At 37.7% G+C, this 20565-nt stretch overlaps 1 protein-coding gene across 7 annotated transcripts in view; it reads left to right on the top strand.

Moving 5' to 3' along the window:
* The window catches only part of DSE (dermatan sulfate epimerase), a 76887-nt gene that overhangs the window by 45411 nt on the left and 10911 nt on the right, over positions 1-20565 (top strand). For 6 of the 7 annotated variants that reach the window (XM_088840599.1, XM_088840597.1, XM_055433153.2 and 3 more), the window contains one exon: positions 19253-19506. In XM_088840599.1, the coding sequence (XP_088696725.1) occupies positions 19253-19506 (254 nt within the window). Of the gene's footprint in view, positions 1-19252; positions 19507-20565 lie in introns of those variants that run through there. The other variant, XM_088840602.1, reaches the window with a different exon arrangement.

Raw genomic sequence — 20565 nt, 5'->3', positions numbered from 1 at the left:
AAGTAACTGATGTTCAGAGGTTGTGACATAAGGAAGCATGGTGCTTTTGAGGAACTGAAAATTTAATGTAGGGTGGAGACAAACAAGCATCGAGGCTTTAAGTGGACAGCCAGATGCTGCAAGACCTTGTCCACCCTGTGAAGGAGTTTGGACTTTTTCTTACAAGAACTGTGAAGCCACTGAAGGGTTTTAACAGGGTAACTATGTGGTCAGATCTGTGTGTGTGTGTGACTTTTTCATTGTAAAATAAAAGTAGAACAGCATAGGAACAAATGTGTGGCTTAGTAAAGTATTTTAAAGCCTACACCCTGGTAACCACAGCCCAGCTCCAGAAATAGAACATTGCCAGCCACCCTGAGAAGCCCCTCTTGGCCCCCTAGTCACAGCTCCCCCTGTCTCCTACAAAGACTCCCCTGACTTCTAGGGTCATCAGTCATGTCCTGTGTTTCTTTATAGTTCATTCAAGTGTGCACCCCTAGGCACACGTTTAGTCTTGTTCATTTTAAAAATGTTTTTAAGTCTTTTTTATCTGCAGTTTACCCTGCATCCCTTTTTTTTTTTATGTTAAAATTTATCTGTGGAAGAACTTGGACACTTTGACCTGTTAAGCTTCCTGTTCGGCCTCTGGATGTTGTTGATTGCAGCCTCAAGATGCAGTGGAGTGAGTTCCTCCACCCTTGGTGTTTCGTAGAAACTGACAGCTGGGTTCCAAAGCTTGATCCAACTTAGTTTTGATCACTTTAACGCATGCATAGGTAGTGGCTGTTCTCTCATCAGGAGACACGAACAGGCTGCCAGTTTCTCCATGTGAAGGATTTGTGCTGTAGGAAGAATTTCTGATCACATGGGAAGAGTAGATTGCAGAGGTCAAACCAGGAAGACCAGTTCGGCCTTTAGTGTTTATCCAGATGACAGCCTGGATTAGGGGTTCTGAGAAGGGAAAGGAATGATGGGTTCCAGAAAGGTCTAAGGTTTTGCATGTATAGCTATGTGTGCTAAGTTGCTTCAGTCATGTCTGACTCTTTGCGACCCTATGGATGGTAGGACACCAGACTCCTCTGTCCAGGGTATTCTCCAGGCAATACCTGGGTTGCTGTGCCCTCCTCCAGGGGATCTTCCCGACCCAGGGATCAAACCCACATTTCTTGCGTCTCCTGCGTTGGCAGGCAGGTTCTTTACCACTAGCACCACCTGGGAAGCCCCTTACCATGTATAAGACTTGACAATTATATTTGAGGACAAGAAGGACAAGAAACATTCTTTATGGGATGCTGAGAGGATGGTGGGACGGTTCAGTGAGATAGCAACACTTGGAACTCTTGGAGAATACTAATAGAGGGTTTGGTTTGGGATCAGCAAAGTTTGAAGAGCCTGTGGGCCCAAGAGGAGATGTTGAATTCATGTCTCTCCAGCATTAGTTTTAGCTGCCTCCTGTTTGCTGGAAGTATACTGTGACTTTAAAAAATGTCATTAGGGAAAAAAAAATGATTTTATCCAATAAAAAATTTGCTTCTAAATACAATGGACTGAGTTTCTGTTGATGATAGGAAATTTTAGAAGGGGAGTTCAGAGCAGGTCAGATTTGATTAAAGTAGGCTTCCCACGATAAATAAATGAAGAACAAGAACAGAGAGAAGGCGAGGGGACGATGCACTCAAAGGACGTCACTGCCACGTCAGTCAGTCAGTCCAGTCGCGCAGTCGTGTCCGACTCTCCGCGACCCCATGAACCACAGCACGCCAGGCCTCCCTGTCCATCACCAGCTCCCGGAGTTCACTCACACTCATGTCCATCGAGTCGGTGATGCCATCCAGCCATCTCATCCTCCGTCATCCCCTTCTCCTCCCGCCCCCAATCCTTCCTAGCATCAGTCTTTTCCAGTGAGTCAACTCGTCGCATGAGGTGCAGCCACTTGGGTGTCCTCAAATCACTTTCTGGATGTGAAGCCAAAATGAAACATCATGCAGGCGGCACTCCAGGAGGAAAGTATCCACTTGAGTGAATCATGCTATTTTTCTGTAGTTGAGGGGAAAAAGAGAAAAAAAAGATTCTTGACGAGGTATGGATGGCAGTTTGGGCTTCTAACAATTTAATGTGCAGCTTTTCGTTTGTTTTTGTGATTTAATTACAGGGAATTCACTCTTCTAAGAAAAAATCTAGGGAAAGAGAGAGATGAGAATAAATCCACACATATTGCTTAAACTTTACATTAACTTTAATATCTTCCCACCCTAGACTTTGAGCCATTATTTTGAAAAACCATATGAAGTTTACTATTTTACTTTCTTTGGAGAACCTGTTGACATGGGAAAGATTTCACACTATTATTGAAGCCAGTTTGAATCTTCTGCTCTTTGCGTTTCTATAATAGCCCGTTGCTTGGTTGAAGAAGATGTGATTATGTTCAACCTTTGGGGTGGCTAATGAGTTTCTGTGCTCAGTGATTTATGACTGTGAGACCCATGGACTGTAGCTCACCAGGCTGCTCTGTCTGTGGGATTTTACAAGCAAGAATACTGGAGTGGGTTGCCATTTCACTTTTATTTTCAGTATAACACTTTTATTTTCAGTATAACAGAGATCTCTGGATAACTCTGGATCTAAAACTTGGGGATGTGTTTAGTGCCCATGGCATGTTGAAGTGGCTTACAAGTTTGGCTCATAATTTAATCTAAATTTACTTTACCCATTAATTCTGTTTTATGGCAAATAGCACATCTTCCAAATTTTTTATGATTCATAAAGAAAAATCCTAAACTGGCTTTTTCCACTTTGTTGCCAGATGACTTTTTAAGAAGGACTCTTTAAAAGTGTGTCCCCGGGACATGAATAAAATAAACATTATTGGACAGGGTGCTGTTTATAAGTATTATTTCATTATCTCTCTTAAAAATAAATGACTTCAAATCCAAACAGATTGTTTGAGGGGATGAGAAATGTTGTTTTTGTTCTTTCTCTACATGGTGACAAATTATTTTTCATTCTTGAATTGACTGCGTGGACCCGTTTGCTGTTTTACACCTGCCTCCACTGTATACCATTTTCTGCCCTCTTTGAACATTCTGAGCTTCTCTGGTGGTCTGAGTTCCTTTCCATTGAACTCTCAGTGGGATTTCCCTTTTGGGTGGCTCCAAATCCTCTGCTGGAAAGTGCTCGGGGCAACCTGGTCTTGACCTCGATCCACGCATGGAAGCCAACCCTGAGCCTGGATCCTCTCTGCCTACAGGATGCATCTGATGTGGCACATTTATCCTCTAAGACAGTGACTTTCAAACCTTTTTTGACTCTGACCTACAGTAAGAAGTAAAATTGACATCATAACCCAGTATACACATAACTCTACATATGTAAATGTGTAAGTAGAACCAGGCCTTGCGTTTAAGTTATGCTCTGCACTCTATTTTCTATTCCATGCCATTAAATTCCACTAAAAATATGCTGGTCACAGCCCCTTAAATTCATTCCACAATCTATTAATAGCTTGTGCTATATAATTTGAAGTCTTCTAACATTCTGATAGACACATTCCCTTTCAGAGAATCCCTTCTTAGTATCCCTCTTCTTGAGGATCTCCAGTGAGGGCACTGCTTCACTCTTTGAGGTGGCTTCTTTATTCCGTAATTCTAGTGTTCAGAATATTTATTCCTAAGATATATTATTAAGCATCTTTTTTTCATTAGGAAACAGTGCAAGTCTGTGATTAATGATTACATTTCAGGTTTCCAGGGCTGAGTGGAATAAATTCTGCAGCGCATTACTTCCAGTTGGCACCCAGCATAAAATCAACCACAGTTCATTCACTGTTTTAAAAAGGCAACTTTAGCAAAACCTTGAAAAAGCATATTGTAAAAGAGAAAAATTCTGATAAAGCATAAAAAGGTAGGAATCTTGGGTAAATATTAACCTTGTTGAGGAAACCATAATAGAAAGTAAAATATTGTTTCATGTATTCTAGCACCTTACAGTCAGCCTTATTTTGAGTTTGATATTTTGCTACCATCAGGGTGGCAAGACTTAGCAATTTGAGTACCGTTTTGCCATTGTTAAAGTGTCCCTCACTTTTTTTAATGTGTTTTTTTTAAATTAATTTTTATTGGAATGTAATTGCTTTACAATGTTGTGTTAGTTTCTGATGTATAGCAAAGTATACCGGCTATATGTATACATATATCCCCTCTTTTTTGGATTTCTTTCCTATTTACGTCCCCACAGAGCTTTGAATAGAGTTCCCTTGCTATACAGTAGGTTCTTATTAGTTACCTATTTTATACATAATATCAGTAGTGTATATATGCCAATCCCAATCTCTCAATTCATCCCAGCCTCCCCTTCCCCCTTAAAGTATCTCTCTCAGTTTTTAAACTCAATATCACAGGTAATTATTTGCCCTTTTGCATGTGGTGATGTCAGAATATTAGAGGATTGCTTTAAAATAAGTAGGCGTCACCACATGTTCAGACAGCAGTGGGAAGGTGGAAGATGGTGCGTGCAAGACGGCGGTGATGACGAGTCAGATTCTGTAAGGTCGGTGTCTTATTCTTAGGGCAGCTGTAACAAAGTGGCTTCAAACAAACAGAAATCGATTTTCTCACAGTTCTATAGCTAGACATCTGCAGTCAAGGTGCCAGCAGAGTTGATTCCTTCTGGAGGCGCTGAGGAAGACCTCTCTTAGGCCACTGTCCTAGCTTCAGGTGGTTGTAGGCAACCCTTGGCATCCTTTGGCTTGCAGATGTGTCACTCATCATGCCTCACACATGCCAGCTACCATAAATACATGCAGATTTCTTGTCCCTCCAGCTTTCCAATGTAGATATGTTGTGATTTTAATTGAATGAATATTGTGTTTGCATATTTTAATGAAGCAAACGCTATTGACAGCTGAGCCATATCTTATACTGTGATTACTTTCAATTTGTGTACAACTTTTTTGTTTTCTCTAGGATTACTTATAGCCTTTTTACTTTATTTGCTTAGTTTCCTATGCATTTATCACCAGTTGCCAACTAGACTCTCACGCAGTTATGTAAATCTCTTAACCCATTCCAACAAGATATTTTTAATAAGGCATTCTTAACAATTCATCTTCTTGAAGAGGAAAACTGCCACAGCGTTTGACTGGTTATAATCTAGATCTGCTGTATAACTGTTGATTTACTCTTCTTTCTTCTCGTGTGGTAGATCCCCTGTGCCGTGAATCTTGTGTTGTCTTCTCCTTGGTATATATCCTAATTTGGGTGGAGAAATTAAATTCTCCACTGGTTTCCAGAGGAAGTATTCATGAGAGGTAAATTTTGAAACCTTGGTTGTCTTTTTACATTGTGTATCTATTAAAAATTATTATTAAAAAATATTTACTTATTTGACTGTACCAGGTCTTAGTTGCCGCACACGGAATCTCTTAGTTGCAGGATATAAACTCTTATTTGTGGCATGTGGGATCTAGTTCCCTGACCGAGGATAAACCCGGCCCCCTGCATTGGGAGTGCAGAGTCTTAGCCACTAGACCACCAGGGAAGTCCCTAATAATTATTATTATATAGTTATTTTTTTAATGCAGTCTTCTTTTAACTTTTATACTAGAGTTATAAGTGATTTACCCACCACTGTTACACTATTACTCTGCATTTAAGTGTATATTTACTTTTACCGTTGAATTTTATACTTTCATGTGTTTTCATGTTACTAATTGGTGTCCTTTGATTTCAGTTTGAAGAACTCCCTTTAACATTTCCTGTAAGGCCAGTTAGTAGTGATAAATTTCTTCAGCATATGTTTATCTAGAAAACTTTTTATCTTTCCTTCAATTCTGAGAGACAGTTTTACTTGGTTATTTTTGATCCACAGTTGTTTTTTTTTTTCTTTCAACACTGTGAGTGTATCATCTCACTTTGTAAAACTCTGCTGATAGTATTATGGGAGTTCCCTTGTATATAATAAGTTGCTCTTGTCTTTCTATTTTTAAAATTTAATTATATGTCTTGCTGTGGGTCTCTTTAGAGGCATCTTTTTTGATACTCTGGGCTACCTCTCTCTGGGTGTCTGTTTCTTTCCCCTCAGGCGAGGGAATTTTCAATCATTATATCTTTGCATAAACTTCTCTTTCTTCTTCCCTCTTCTTTTTACCCTATAATGTGTATACTGGTCATAATGGTGTCGCAAAAGTCCCTTCCCTTGGACTGCAAGGAGCTCCAACCAGTCCATCCTAAAGGAAATTAGTCCTGAATATTCATTGGAAGGACTGATGTTGAACATGAGACTCCAATACTTTGGCCACCTGATGCGAAGAACTGACTCATTTGAAAAGACCCTGATGCTGGGAAAGATTGAAAACTGGAGGAGAAGGGCACGACAGAGGATTAGTTGGTTAGATGGCATCACCGACTCAATGGACATGAGCTTGAGTAAACTCTGGGAGTTGGTGATGGACAGGGAGGCCTGCCGTGCTGCAGTCCATGGGGTTGCAAAGAGTTGGACACGACTGAACTGAACTAAGTCCCTTATGCTGTCTTCACTGGGGTTTGTTGTTGTTGTTGTTCTTTTCCCTTTTTTCTCCTCTGACTGGATGAATTCCACTGTCCTCTCTTTAAGTTCACTGATCCTTTTTTTCCACTTGATGTACTCTGCAGTTGAATCCTTTTGAATTTAGTTCAGTGCTATGACACTACAATGCTTGGTGCTTTTTAATATTTTCTATCTCTTTGTTCATGCATTGCTCTCCTAACTTTGAGCATGTTTATGACTGTTGTTTTGACTCTTATTAGGTAATCATTCATCTCCATTTTGTTAAGATTGATTTCTAGAGATTTATCTTATTCTTTTGTTTGGAACATATTCTCATATTTGTTCTTTCTATATTGAATCAAATCCCAAGTGTATCATTTCATTTCAGTGTTTATTTCTGACTTATGCTTAATTTTAAACATCTGAAATATTTACATGGTTAACAATTTACCATGTTAGGATCATGTTACAAATAATGCCATGGTAAATAACCTTATGCATATATGGTTTTCTGTTTGTGATATTACTGGGTCAGAATACAAAATCCATATAAAATTTGTTGCAAAACTCTACCCCATAGGATTTATACTGTTCTGCATGGCAACCCACTCCACTGTTTTTGCCTGGAGAATCCCAGGGACAGGGGAGCCTGGTGGGCTTCCGTCTGTGGGGTTGCACAGAGTCGGACACGACTGAAGCGACTTAGCAGTAGCAGCAGCATCCCTGACAGCATTTTTAAGAGTGTTTCCATTTCTCCACAGCTTTTATTGCAGTGTTTATCATACTTGATTTTTTTTCCACTGGTTAGATTAGTTGTTGCAGATTTAATTTAAATTTCTTTTATGATAAGTGGAGATAAAACTTTTGAATGGGAGATGTTTGCCTTTTTGTTGTTGTTAACTGTCTTGTTTGTCATTTGCTCATTTTTCCAATGAGATTTTTTTTTTCTTACTTTTAGGAGCCTGTGGTATATTAGGATAAGTCTAACTGTATTTAAGACACATGATTAAAATATTTTTCTCAGTTTATTCATGTTTGTTCGTCTTATTTTCTCCTATGCAAAAGATTTTGGGGTTATTTTTGTTTCATTTCATTTATATATGGCCAAAATTGTCACTCTTTTCTTCTATTGCTCCTTGTTTTTGAATCTTAGTTGGAAAGGCTTTCCCTTTTGGTCACAAGGGAATTCATCTTTGTTTTGCTTTAAGATTTATATTTCTTACTTTACATTTAGATGCCTAATTGATTTAGAATTTATTTTCTTATGTTCTGTGAGGTTTGAATTCAGTTTTCTTTTTTCTTCAGATGACTATATAATTGTTCCAATGTAACCTGTTAAAAGGTACTTCATTTGACTGTTGATTTTGATCACGTAACTTTATCATATACCAAGTTTCCATGTGTTTTTGCATCTGTTTCTGAATTTTTGGTTTTGTTCCCTTGGTATGTATGTCTATTCATATGTTAGTGCCACTCTGTTCTGATTAGTGAAGTTTTGTAGTGTGTTTTCTTCTCTGGTGGAGCTAGTCACCCTCCATCCTTGTTATTCTTATTGACTTCCCTGGCTCTTCTTGCATGTTTAATTTTTTCTTAAAATGTAATTGTGTACTTCTAGGCATTTTTTTATCACATAATCACTGGATGTTTGCATAGTCATTGACTAAAGTGATGGCATCTATGAATTGTTGAACTGAAACATTTAGAAACGTTTTACATATATAAATATAAAGCATGCTAAACATATAAAATACCAAGCTACTTTTAAATGGCCAAAAGTCATTTTATTATGCTTTTCTGAACAATATGTTAGTCTCTCCTACACCTTTTCAAGTTTCAGAAATTTCTCTGTTATAACCGATTCTTTCATAATTTATTATTAGAATTTGAGAGGTAAGCCTGTTTTAAACTCTAGTCCTTTGAGCTCTGCCTTTCTTACAGAACAGAGGTCTTGTTATAAAATTTGAATCATCTTACTTACAGTGTTTCTCGTACTTACCTTTTTAGGCTAGGCAATAGCCCGAAGCACACTTGGCCAGCAAAAATGGATTACAATTATGAATGTTGTTTGGTTCCATTTATGTAGATTATACTTGGATAGCATAAAATGAGTATTTGGATAAAAAGACTTTGTGTCAGTGAATTAAACATTGGAATAATGACATGGCAGTGCTATTTCCCATTTAACAACACTGTTCCATGTTTTATTTATATTAACTTGGTATGTTTTGACATTCAGACTAATTCATTTTCTCTGTAAACCATATAGAATACTTTTTAAGTAAAAAAGAATATTCTTTTTAGTTTCTGCTTTTACATAATTGACTCCACAGTATTCTTGAGTAGGGCCAGACTGACCTAAACTTTTGTATTTTAGAATTTAATATTTGCAATATTAAATATGTAGCTTTAAAATGAAGTTAAGTGGTAGTGCTCTGTGTTGAATCCAGTGATTTCATGAATATAGAAATGAAGATTGTGGAAGAAAATGGTCTTTTTTAGTTCTGAGTTGATACATCATTTTCCCCGAAGATGTCTTTGCTGCTGCTGCTGCTGCTAAGTCACTTCAGTTGTGTCTGACTCTGTGTGACCCCATAGACGGAAGCCCACCAGGCTCCCCCGTCCCTGGGATTCTCCAGGCAAGAACACTTCTCCAATGCATGAAAGTGAAAAGTGAAAGTGAAGTCGCTTAGTCGTGTCCGACCCTTAGCGACCCCACGGACTGCAGCCCACCAGGCTGCTCCATCCATGGGATTTTCTAGGCAAGAGTACTAGAGTGGCTTGCCATTGCCTTCTCCGGAAGATGTCTTTATATACAGTCAATTCTAGTTCTGTCCTTCTGCTATCCTTTTAGGGGTTGTTCTCAAGTGGGCTCAGGTGGGTCAGCAGATAAAGAATCCGCCTGCCAAAGCAGGAGACACAGAAAATGCAGTTTCAATCCCTGGGTCAGGAAGATCCCCTGGAGAAGGAAATGGAAACCCATGCCAGTATTCTTGCCTGGAAAATCCCATAGACAGAGGAGCCTGGCAGGTGGCAGTACATAGAATTACAGAGTTGGACATGACTGAACAACTAAGTACACACACAGGGTGCAAAGTAGAAGTTCAAAAAGGAAAACTCATTGTCTATTTCTGTGTCTCTAGTCTTGGCTAGCTTAGGAGCTTAAGATTCTCAGCATGTAGGTTCAAGCCCAACAGCCCTTGGACCAGCTGTCCCTGGAACAGTACATTAGGAGCCCCAGGCTCATCAGAGGTCTGCAGGGAGAAGAATTGTTTCAGGAATGTTTTGTGGTTGGAATCACATGTTCCTTGGGTGACCCTGAAGAACCATGTGAGCCCACTGTCATTTCTCATATCTGCCCCTTTCCCAACATCTTGTACCTTCTTTTTCTCTTGAACACGGTGAGGCTTTGGAACCCTGTGTTATATTTCAGCATAAGTGCCCTTCTGCCTAGTTAGCTCTTGGTAGGTTTGCTGACTAGCACTTTCTTCTGGCTGGGTTCTTATGCAAAATTGGTGACTTTCTTTAAAAGCACAGTACTTCCCACCAAGAAGAAGTAAAAATTCTAGATTCAGGTAGTCCTGGATTCCATTCATGGCTCATCATTTAACTTAACTACGTGATCTTCAATGAATAATTTTCCTGTCCAGATACCAATTATACAATCCATGAAATGGGGATATTACATCTAATGTTAGTTTGGAAGATTAAATGAAATAAGTATGTAAATGGTGTGGCACACATTACGTGCCTAATTAACATGAAGTATAAATTTCTCTTTCCTCCCAACTATACTTAATTTTGCTTCATAATGCAAATACCGCCCCTTAGTCTCCTGATCAAACACTTGGAATATGGACTACACGCCAGGCCAGAGTTGAGTTGAACATGCCCCTTAGGTAGCTCGCTGCCTGCTCAGAGGCCCCCAGATCAAGTTTCTCTGTATTCCAGGCTTACTTGGCTCTTGTTGGCAGTTCACAATTCACAATTCTCAGGGTCCCACTGTGCTTCACAGACATGGCCAGGTTAGAAATCCACTTCCTTTGGCTATATGTTATAGGAATTACTTACAAAATGTAACATATTACTGACATTTAACATTTATGGCTAGTTTTTATGTTTAACTTAGCGGAAAAAAAGATGAATCACAACTGCCATTAGTCATATTTTTAAAAGCCTTGGTAACACAGGACTCTACTAACTTAATAGGAGTTTGTTTCCAAGCATACAGAGGCATTTGGTTGAAAAATGGAATGACTGTCTATCTGGTGACTGTCTTGAGGACACTTTTAGAATGAATGAATTGATTTACATTTAAAAATAGAACTGGCCTTATGTTAGCATGTTTTGTTGGTGTAACCGAGTACATGCTGTAGGCAAAGGTATGGCTTAATGTGCAGTAGACATAGCTTCAGTGAAGCTGGCAAATGTGAAGTTGGTGCTGCTCTGATCTGTAAGGTTATATTTGGGAATTTCTGAAGAGTTCATTGCTGTGTTCTACATTCAAATTATTAATTCCTTTAAAGCTTACTTCATTTTCTCTTAAATTTATATTTACATGAACATCTACTGTCTAAAATAAACCATATTTTTTATGAGTCTTCTACTTTATGAATTTACTATATAAATATTTTATAGATTATAAAACTATATGTTATCTCAAAATGAAAAAAAAAACAAGGATTATTTTGAGTTCCGCTCGGAAAGGTTTAATAAACAGTGGAACCTCATTCAGACGTACTGTGAAAACACATAAACTTACCTATACCATGAATCAATCAAATCATGATCTTCAAAATGTAGTTACATATGAAAAACCTGGTATAAAATTGTCAAGCTGTAAAAAGTGCTCGAAAACAGAACTAATAATCAAAATATTATAAAGGGAGTTACATTATCCCATTGTTTCTAGTATTTTTTAAAATAAATTATTGATGCATTTAACTAAGTATCAGTGATTTCTTGATAGCTCTTAGATTTTTAAATATAGAACCTCTAATACTCCAAATATTCACTTTAACAGTATTTGTCAATGAAATAGTATAAAAATTTAAACAATATCATACAGAGTATTCTGCAAACATAATGCCTAAGGTTAATCTTAGATATGTATTAATCTTTTCACAGATAATAATTTTCTACAGACTATGTTTTAGACTATGTTTCTACTAAGACTATATGAAAAAGTTTTTAATACAATTATTTGATCATTTAAAATTCAAATCTCTGCAAATGAAAGTAGATGCCAACACTGTTACTATGTTGACCATTTTATTATTTCATCTAGTAGGCTGTCAATCTTTTAAGTAATAGACCCCTTAGGTTGCCTATTTTTGTACTCTTTACATAGTAGTTCAAAAGCATTTTTGATAATAGAAGCAATCTGTCTCCATAAAGTTATCATAAAAATTCTGATTAATGAAGCTACTAATTTTGGAAAGGTTACTATGTCTCTCCCTTTTACAGTTATAACTTGATTTATGGTAACAGCACATCATGATAAATCCTATGCCTTTCCCTATCAATATTGTGCGTTCCAACCTGGGCAATTCATAGTTTCTATGGTCACATCATACTTTTTCACATAAATTCACTTTTGGAAATATTCTAGGCAGCAGATTTTAAAAATGTTGGACTCAGAATTCTTTTACACTCTTAAAAATTAATGACACTGAACATCAAAGAGCTTTGTTTGGGGCTACATCTATTAAAATTTACCGTACTAGAAACTAAATCTAAGAAATTTTAAAAAATATATATTCATTCATTTGAAAAAAAGAAGTCCATTTCATATTAACATAAGTAACATAGTTTTAGGAAAAAATAGCTAGATTTTTGAAAACAAAATATTTAGTGTGAACAAGGTCATTGTTTTACACTGTTGCAAATCTTGAATATCTGCTTCTGTATTCAGTTGGTTGCAATATAGTATTTAGGTTGAAATACATGAAGAAAATCCAGCTTCATACAGACATGTGACTAAAAAGGGAGGGGTATTTGAGGAATCTTTTCTGATAATTATGGATAGCTTCTTTGATACCATACTAGAACTTGACATGTGGTAGTTTTGTATAAGTTAGTTCTATGTGGAATCTGGATTTTAAAAGTTAGTTTCAATGTGGATTCTGATATTATGCTGGTTAATAAGCTCCTTATATATTTTAACTGGTAAAAAGTCCATTGGTATGTTTTGCACTTAAAATGAATCTTTTATCTTTGCATGGTTTTGTAATGTCATGCCTGTTTATTTGAATGTTTATTCTCTGAGTTATTCCCGTCTCTGAAATGTTGACACGTTTGTATATGCATGCTAAGCCGCTTCAGTCTTGTCTGACTCTGCAGCCCTATGGACCATATCCTGCCAGGCTCTTCTGTCCATGGGATTCTCCAGGCAAGAATACTGGAGTGGGTTGCCATTTCTTTCTCCAGGAGATCTTCCCAACCCAGGGATTGAATCTGCGTCTTTTACATCTGCACATTTGTTATCACTGACCTCATCAGAAAAGTCTTATTAAAGTATTGTTAAACTTTTAAGTTCATGGTAACAAGTTTCCCAAAATTCTTTTTTTTTTGATTGAAATATCAAATTTCGTCACTGTCAACAAAACCTTTTCCTTGAACTGGAAGGCTTCCTTGTTTCAAGAGAACTTCCACTTAAATACCCAAGTCTAAAAAACTGAAATTTGTCAGTTAGTCATTCTCTCATGTAAAAATGATATTTCATTAAAAAACTAGGAGCTGGTTCCTCTCTCAAATCAATGCACAATTTCTTCTCCTCATGTCAGTTATTTACTTTGCTACCCACAGTGCTTTATACGTACTTTCCATTTCATCACTCAGGATATTAGAAAGATATGTACTAAAAAGGTTGATATTTTATACAGTCAATCATTTTTACCACTTTATTAAATATATTCTTACATGAAACTGGGTTTATTAAAGATTTTTCTTAAGTGTAACTGTTTTTCTTTAAAACTTAGAGTGCACAGCAGTGTGCAGAATCTTACAAGGATTACTAGAGCAGTTCAGTGCCCCTACCTTCATTCTTGCTGAAATGCCAACATTTTTAACCCACTGATGCTTCTGCACCGTCAGTGTGAATATCAATATATAACATCTTTATACTATTATGGGAATAATTTTTATTCATGAATCCCCTGAAAGAGTCTCAAGAGACCCCAGGGGTTCATGGACCTTACTTTCAGAACAGCTCTCTAAACAGGTCAAAGTACAGCTTATAAAAAGAGGAATACAGTAGAATTTTTCCTAACTAACCTCTTAACTTCTTTAATTTTCTTAACTAACCACCTCTTAACTGAATTGCCAATGAAATTAGCCTCCATCCCTTGTGTAACTGGCAGCAGCCCTCAGAGATTGCTGAATGTCAGGGCTGCTGGGCCACCTTCTACTGTGTCTATTCATTTCTGTTGCCACCAGTAGGATTATGTGCTTAGCAAGTATCAGTTTTATTTGTTCTCAAATCAGTTTATGCGATTTTCACTAATATTGTTGTTGTTCAGTCGTTCAGTCATGTCTGACTCTTTGCGACCCCATGGACTGCAGCACGCCAGGCTGCCCTGTCCTTCACCATCTCCAAGAGCTTGCTCAAACTCATGTCCATTGGTGATGCCATCCAGCCATCTCATCCTCTGTCGTCCCCTTTCCTCCTGCCTTCAGTCTTTCCCAGCATCAGGTTATCTTCTGATGAGTCCGTTCTTCCCATCAGGTGGCCAGAGTATTGGAACTTCAGCTTCAGCATCAGTGCTTCCAATGAATATTCAGGACTGATCTCCTTTAGGATGGACTGGTTGGATCTTGCAATCCAAGGGACCCTCAAGAGTCTTCTTCAGCATCACAGTTTAAAGCTTCAATTCTTTGACACTCAGCTTTCTTTATGGTCCAACTCTCACATCCATACATGACCACTGGAAAAACCATAGCTTTGACTAGACGGACCTTTGTTGGCAAAGTAATGTTTTTTAATATGCTTTTTAATATGCTGCCTAAGTTGGTCATAGCTTTTCTTCCAAGGAGCAAGTTTTTAAATTTCATGACTGTAGTTACCATCTGCAGTGATTTTGGAGCCCAAGAAAATAAAGTCTCTCACTGTTTCCATTGTTTCCCCATCTATTTGTCATGAAGTGACGGGACCAGATGCCATGATCTTAGTTTTTTGAATGTTGTATTTAGAACTAGTCTGTTGTTGCATGTCCGGTTCTAACTGTTGCTTCTTGACCCTCATTCAGATTTCGCAGGAGGCAGTTAAGGTGGTCTGGTATAAGAATTTTGCACCGTTTGTTGTGATCCACACAGTCAAAGGTTTTAGTGTAGTCAGTGAAGCAGAAGTAGATGTTTTTCTGAAATTCTCTTGCTTTTTCTATGATCCAGTGGGACGTTGGCAATTATATCTCTGGTTCCTTTGCCTTTTCTGAATTCAGCTTGAACATCTGGAAGTTCTTGGTTCACATACTATTGAAACCTAGCTTGAAGAATTTTGAGCATTGCTTTGCAAGTGTGTGAAATGAGTGAATTGTGTGGTGGTGTAAACATTCTTCGGCATTGCCTTTCTTTGGGATTGGAATGAAAACTGACCCTTCCAAAACTGTGGCCACTGCTGAGTTTTCCAAATTTGCTGGCCTATTGAGTGCAGCACTTTCACAGCATCATCTTTTAGGATTTGAAATAGCTCAACTGGAATTCTGTCACCTTCACTAGCATTGTGTGTAGTGATGCTTCCTAAGGCCCACTTGATTTCACATTTCAGGATGTCTGGCTCTAGGTGAGTGATCACACCATCATGATTATCTGAGTCATGAAGATCTTTTTTGTATAGTTCTTCTGTGTATTCTTGCCATCTCTTATTAACATCTTCTGCTTCAGTTAGGTCCATACCATTTCTGTCCTTTATTCTGCCCATTGTTGCATGAAATGTTCCATTGGTATCACTGATTTTCTTGAAAAGATCTCTAGTCTTTCCCATTCTATTGTTTTCCTCTATTTCTTTGCACTAATCACTGAGGAAGGTTTCCCTTTCTCTCCTTGCTATTCTTTGGAACTCTGCATTCAGATGGGTATATCTTTCCTAATACATATAATCACTAATACATTTAATTGTACAGTTTTAATAATCTACAAATAGAATAAGTGTAAGTTTAAAAAAAGAATGTTTCTAAATGCTTAAATGCTTTGGAATGACTTACTGTAAAAAACTTCCATCATAATTTAATATGGATGAGATTAGTAAAAGTTTAGGGAAAAACTCAAAATTCTGGAAGGATTCTATATTCCTTCACAAATATCTTTAATTTCTTCCTATATTAGAGAAACCAGGGCTGAAAATTGTGTTGTTATATGTTCTTTGCAGGGAAAAATAATGACACTGATCCATAGACCCACATTCAAAGAGAAGGCTTTTGGCTTCGCTTCAAAAGATTGGTGGATATGTACATATAGATATTTTAAAGTGAGATAAAATTCATAAATTAATATATTTCTTTTTTTATGATTCACCTCTTAACATGATTCTTTAGTATAAACCTACTGATGGTTAGGATGACATTGAGTAAGATAGATCCTTTACTGCCATTCATGAGCTAGAAGCAAATTTCCTTTGGTCTCCATGATAGTAAAATATACTCTTATCCATAATTACTCTCTGTATCTGCATAAGAATCAGTAAAGAATTTAAGTAGTCTCTTAGAAATGTAGCTATCACAGGTCAGATTTCATAATGATATAGTGATGCATCTGATGGTACCAGGAACCTTTTTTAAAGATTTTTTTTATTACATAATTTAAAGTGTTTTTTTTTTTTTTTATGAAGCATTGACTTACAATGAGGAACTTAAAAAAAAAATCGGTGTACTAGTGTTTTGTTGAATTGGAAACTGCTTAGAATAAGCAACTGTATGTGGCAGCCTGGAAGTTGTTTTTTTATCTTAAAAGTAAGTTCACTGGTAAGTTCACTGGTGTATCAGACCTGTCAGCCTGCAGTAGGCAGTTGCAGCTCATTGATGTCAGCTTTATCACAACTGTGTGTGTGTGTGTGCTGTCATTTTTAGATGACATGGTGCAGAGATACAGGGCTGGGGAAAAAATGCCTTGGATTCTCTGTCTGGCTCCACAGTCACCATGAATCAGTGAAGACTGTTTTTCTAACTCCCTGGCAGTGAGCTTGCAGTGTGAGTTGTTTTCTTTCCTAGAAATAGGGAATTAATTCACCCTCTTCACAGTCTGTTTACAACCAGTACACTCACTGGCAAGCTGACTGGCAGGGTGGCTTTGTCCATGGCCAACTGGTTAAGAAGCTCATCAGCTTTAGTCAGTTTAGCACCAGGCTGTATCATTAGCACAGCTAACCAAACACTGAGATTATTGTTAAATACCAAGTGATTCTTCCAAGCTGCTGATTTCTTAATCATCACTTATTCACTGTCAACAGTGTGGCCTACAGGCTTGTTCCTTCTTTTTTTTTCTTTCTTCCCCAAAAGGTTTATTGAAAGTCTCCTGTGTGCCAGTCACTGTTATGGGATTGGGGATCCAACAGTGAATACAGCAGAGGATAAAAGATAACCCGGCCTTTTAGAACTTCAATTCTGGTAGGGGATATGTACACATAAACCTGGGCTTCCTTGGTGGCTCAGACAATAAAGAATCTGCCTGCATCACGGGAGACCTGGGTTCAATCCCTGGGTTGGGAAGATCCCCTGACGAAGAAAATGGCAACCCACTCCAGTATTCTTGCTGAAGAATTCCATGGACAGAGGAGCCGGGCTGGCTACAGTCCATGAAGATCACAAACAGTTGGACATGACTGAACGCACACATGTCTATCGTGTGTTACTTGCTCAGTCGTGTCCAACTCTTTGAGATCCCATGGACTATAACCCACCAGGTTCCTCTGTCTACAGAATTTTCCAGGCAAGATACTGGAGTGGGTTGCCATTTCTTTCTCAAGGGATCTTCCAAACCCAGGGATCAAACCTACGTCTCTGGCTTCTCCTGCATTGACAGGTGCATTCTTTACCACTGCGCCACCTGAGAAGCCCACACATAGAAATAGGCATACTTAAATGCCAGGAGGACAAAGAAATGAAGGTGAATGAAATGCTGTGGGTTGAGGAGTAGCACTGCAATTCTGACAGAGTGGGCAGAGAAGGCCTCACTAAGACGATCAGGTCTTCAGTATTGGGTTGGCCAAAAGATTCGTTCAGGGTTTTTCATTATGGAAATGGAAATGATCCCATTGGCCAGCCTGATATAAACTCCTAGAGGAGAAACACAGTCTAGAAGAAGTAGTCTCTCAGAACTTAAGTTTTCTTAATCTGTGTCTTTGGGGTTTGTATGAGAGAAATACTACATCTAAATTTTCACTGTACCTGAAATTTTAGCATCTCTTCTAAATCATGTATCTAGATAACCAACTATGGCAATCTGAGAACCTGTGTCTTTGTCACAGATATTTTCCTATCATACAGTTACTGTATACATCTCAAAATATTATGTATATTCATCACTGCTTACAAATTACCATAGTTACTATCCTAGCCATTAAATCTTGAATTTTAATATCTTAATAAAGAAGCACATATATCACAGTTTTAAAAAATATCTGTACCGATAATTATATTTCAAAATAATACATTTCCTGGTACCCCTATGTATTATATGTTATGAATTTTAAAACATATTGAAAAAGAGGCTGAGACTTTTCTAGTTTGCCAAAAAGAGGCTCTGGCATAGAAATGTTAAGCTTTCGTTTAATCCCTAATTGAGAGCTGTCTTCCACCTCCCACAAGTACAGTACACCCTTCATTTGTTTCCCTCTTTGAGAGATTACTCAAATACATCCTGAACAGATAGGGAGGGTTTTCTGGATAATTCCATAGAACTATGATTGTGAAAGATCCCTTTTAGCTTCCTGTTTCCTGAAGGCCACATACATTTCGGGTTGGCCAGAAATGTTTATTCAGGTTTTTTTTGCCAACCCAATATTGCAGAATTACATAACAAGTCAAGCAGACACGTAGCGTCCTAGAAAAGGACAGTTTAATACTTCATGGATTAGCTTTTAGACTTCCCTGAAAAGGTACTTGAAGATCCTTGAAATCAGTGCAGTTCACTCTGAGAAAAAATGAGATGCAGAAATCTGAGTTGGAACCGGCTCGCTCTTCTCACTTACACCAGCCTTTTAGCCACTCTCCTTATCATGACGTCGACCAAGTGCATCTGCCTAGACTGAGAGGACCTGGACTGTATACCATGGCACCTTCACCTGGATCAGCCTATGGGAAATAAGATGGGGTATAGGAACGCTTTTAACTGTTCTAGCGAGACAATCGTAGAACAGAGCCAAGAACCCTACTGCGGGTAGAAAGGGGAGGGCGAGCACTAGTTAATGGGCTAGTCCAGAGACTTTTGCTCTGTCACTACGTATTATGTACTTCCAATCCCTTGAGAATATAAATATACTCTTCTCTTATCAAGAGTTAAAAAAAAAAACACCCTAAAAATTAACATTTTAATGTTGCCAGAAACTGGAAAGAGAAAATGTTAAGTCTGTAATTTTCACATTAGACAGTCTTTTATGCTTGTGTCTTATGTGGAGGGAAATCTATTTTTTATGTCATTAAGCCTCTGGACTGTACCTTCACTTGTGTCATTTGTTGTTGTTCTGAGAAGTAGATACTTGAAAAGTGTGATGAGAGCTCTGAGCCATGTGGCACTCATTTGCATGGTCTCTCTTTCTTTATAGGTTGGTGAAAGATGCTCCTTGGGATGAAGTCCCACTTGCTCACTCCCTGGTTGGTTTTGCCACTGCCTATGACTTCTTGTACAACTACCTGAGCAAGACACAACAGGAGAAGTTTCTTGAAGTGATTGCCAATGCTTCGGGGTATATGTATGAGACTTCATACAGGAGAGGATGGGGATTTCAATACTTGCACAATCATCAGCCCACCAACTGCATGGCCTTGCTCACAGGAAGCCTGGTTCTGATGAATCAAGGTGTGTACAGCTGAGGAATGCCTTGAGCTGACATCGGTCACGGTTACCACATTGTGAACCAAACATTTCTATAACTATAACTTGGCTCCTAACTAAGCCCAGACCAGGATAATACCTTGGGCACCACTTGGAGAGTTGAGAGACCTCTCTTTCCTCATTTTTGCTTGTTACATTAGCCTGCTTGTTATTTTAGTATGCTCTCTTATTGTCCCAAGTCTCATCCTTACACACAGGATCAGTGATGAATATTCCTTTTTCCAATTTTTGACAATGAAGGCAACCAGCCTGGATAGAGTTTATAAAAGCTGAACAGGTGGTTTATTATTTGAACTGAATGTTCCTCTCACACAGGTTGTGTGTCAATATATCGCTACCTTTTTTCCCCTCTAAAGACTTTAAAAGAATCTATCTAAGGACTTCCCTGATGGTCCAGTGGTTCAGACTTTGCCTTCCAATGCAGGGCATCCTGCTTTGATCCCTAGTTGAGGAGGTAAGATCCCACACACCTCAGGGCCAAAAAACCAAATATAAAACAGAAGCAGTATTGTAACACATTGAATAAAGACTTTAAAAATGGTCCACATAAAAAAAAATCTCTAAAAATAAAATCAGTTAATCTAGATCATTCAGGTCAAATTTACAGTTGACTTTTATGGACCATTTAGCTGCTTTGCCTTATTGTATTATATAATCGCTAATATCACATTTTGTTTTTTAATAATTTAAGTTATTTATTTTTAATTGAAGATTAATTGCTTTATAATAATTGTGTTGGTTTCTGTCATCACATTTTTTGTTCTTGTAATTCTGACTTAATTACAACTCCTGTTGAAAGACATCTTTAAATAACTAAATAAGGCTGTGTTTAAGAAAAATTACCCTTGGTTCACAGTGAATTATTAGAATATTAAATACATACTCATAACTGAGAAATCTAGAAGAGTTTAACTCAAAAACATTTTTAAAAATTAAAAAAAATGAAAGAGTTTAACTCTTGATTATTTTCCCCATAAACTTAGTAAGCATTTTGTAGATGATCCAGCATCAGATTTTACCCAA

Source organism: Moschus berezovskii, chromosome 10 (assembly GCF_049115385.1).
Source record: "Moschus berezovskii isolate FMDL1 chromosome 10, NW_MosBer_1.0, whole genome shotgun sequence".
NCBI lineage: Eukaryota > Metazoa > Chordata > Mammalia > Artiodactyla > Moschidae > Moschus > Moschus berezovskii.
Note: the sequence above shows the minus strand (reverse complement) of the source record. Positions and strands in the feature narration are given on the sequence as shown.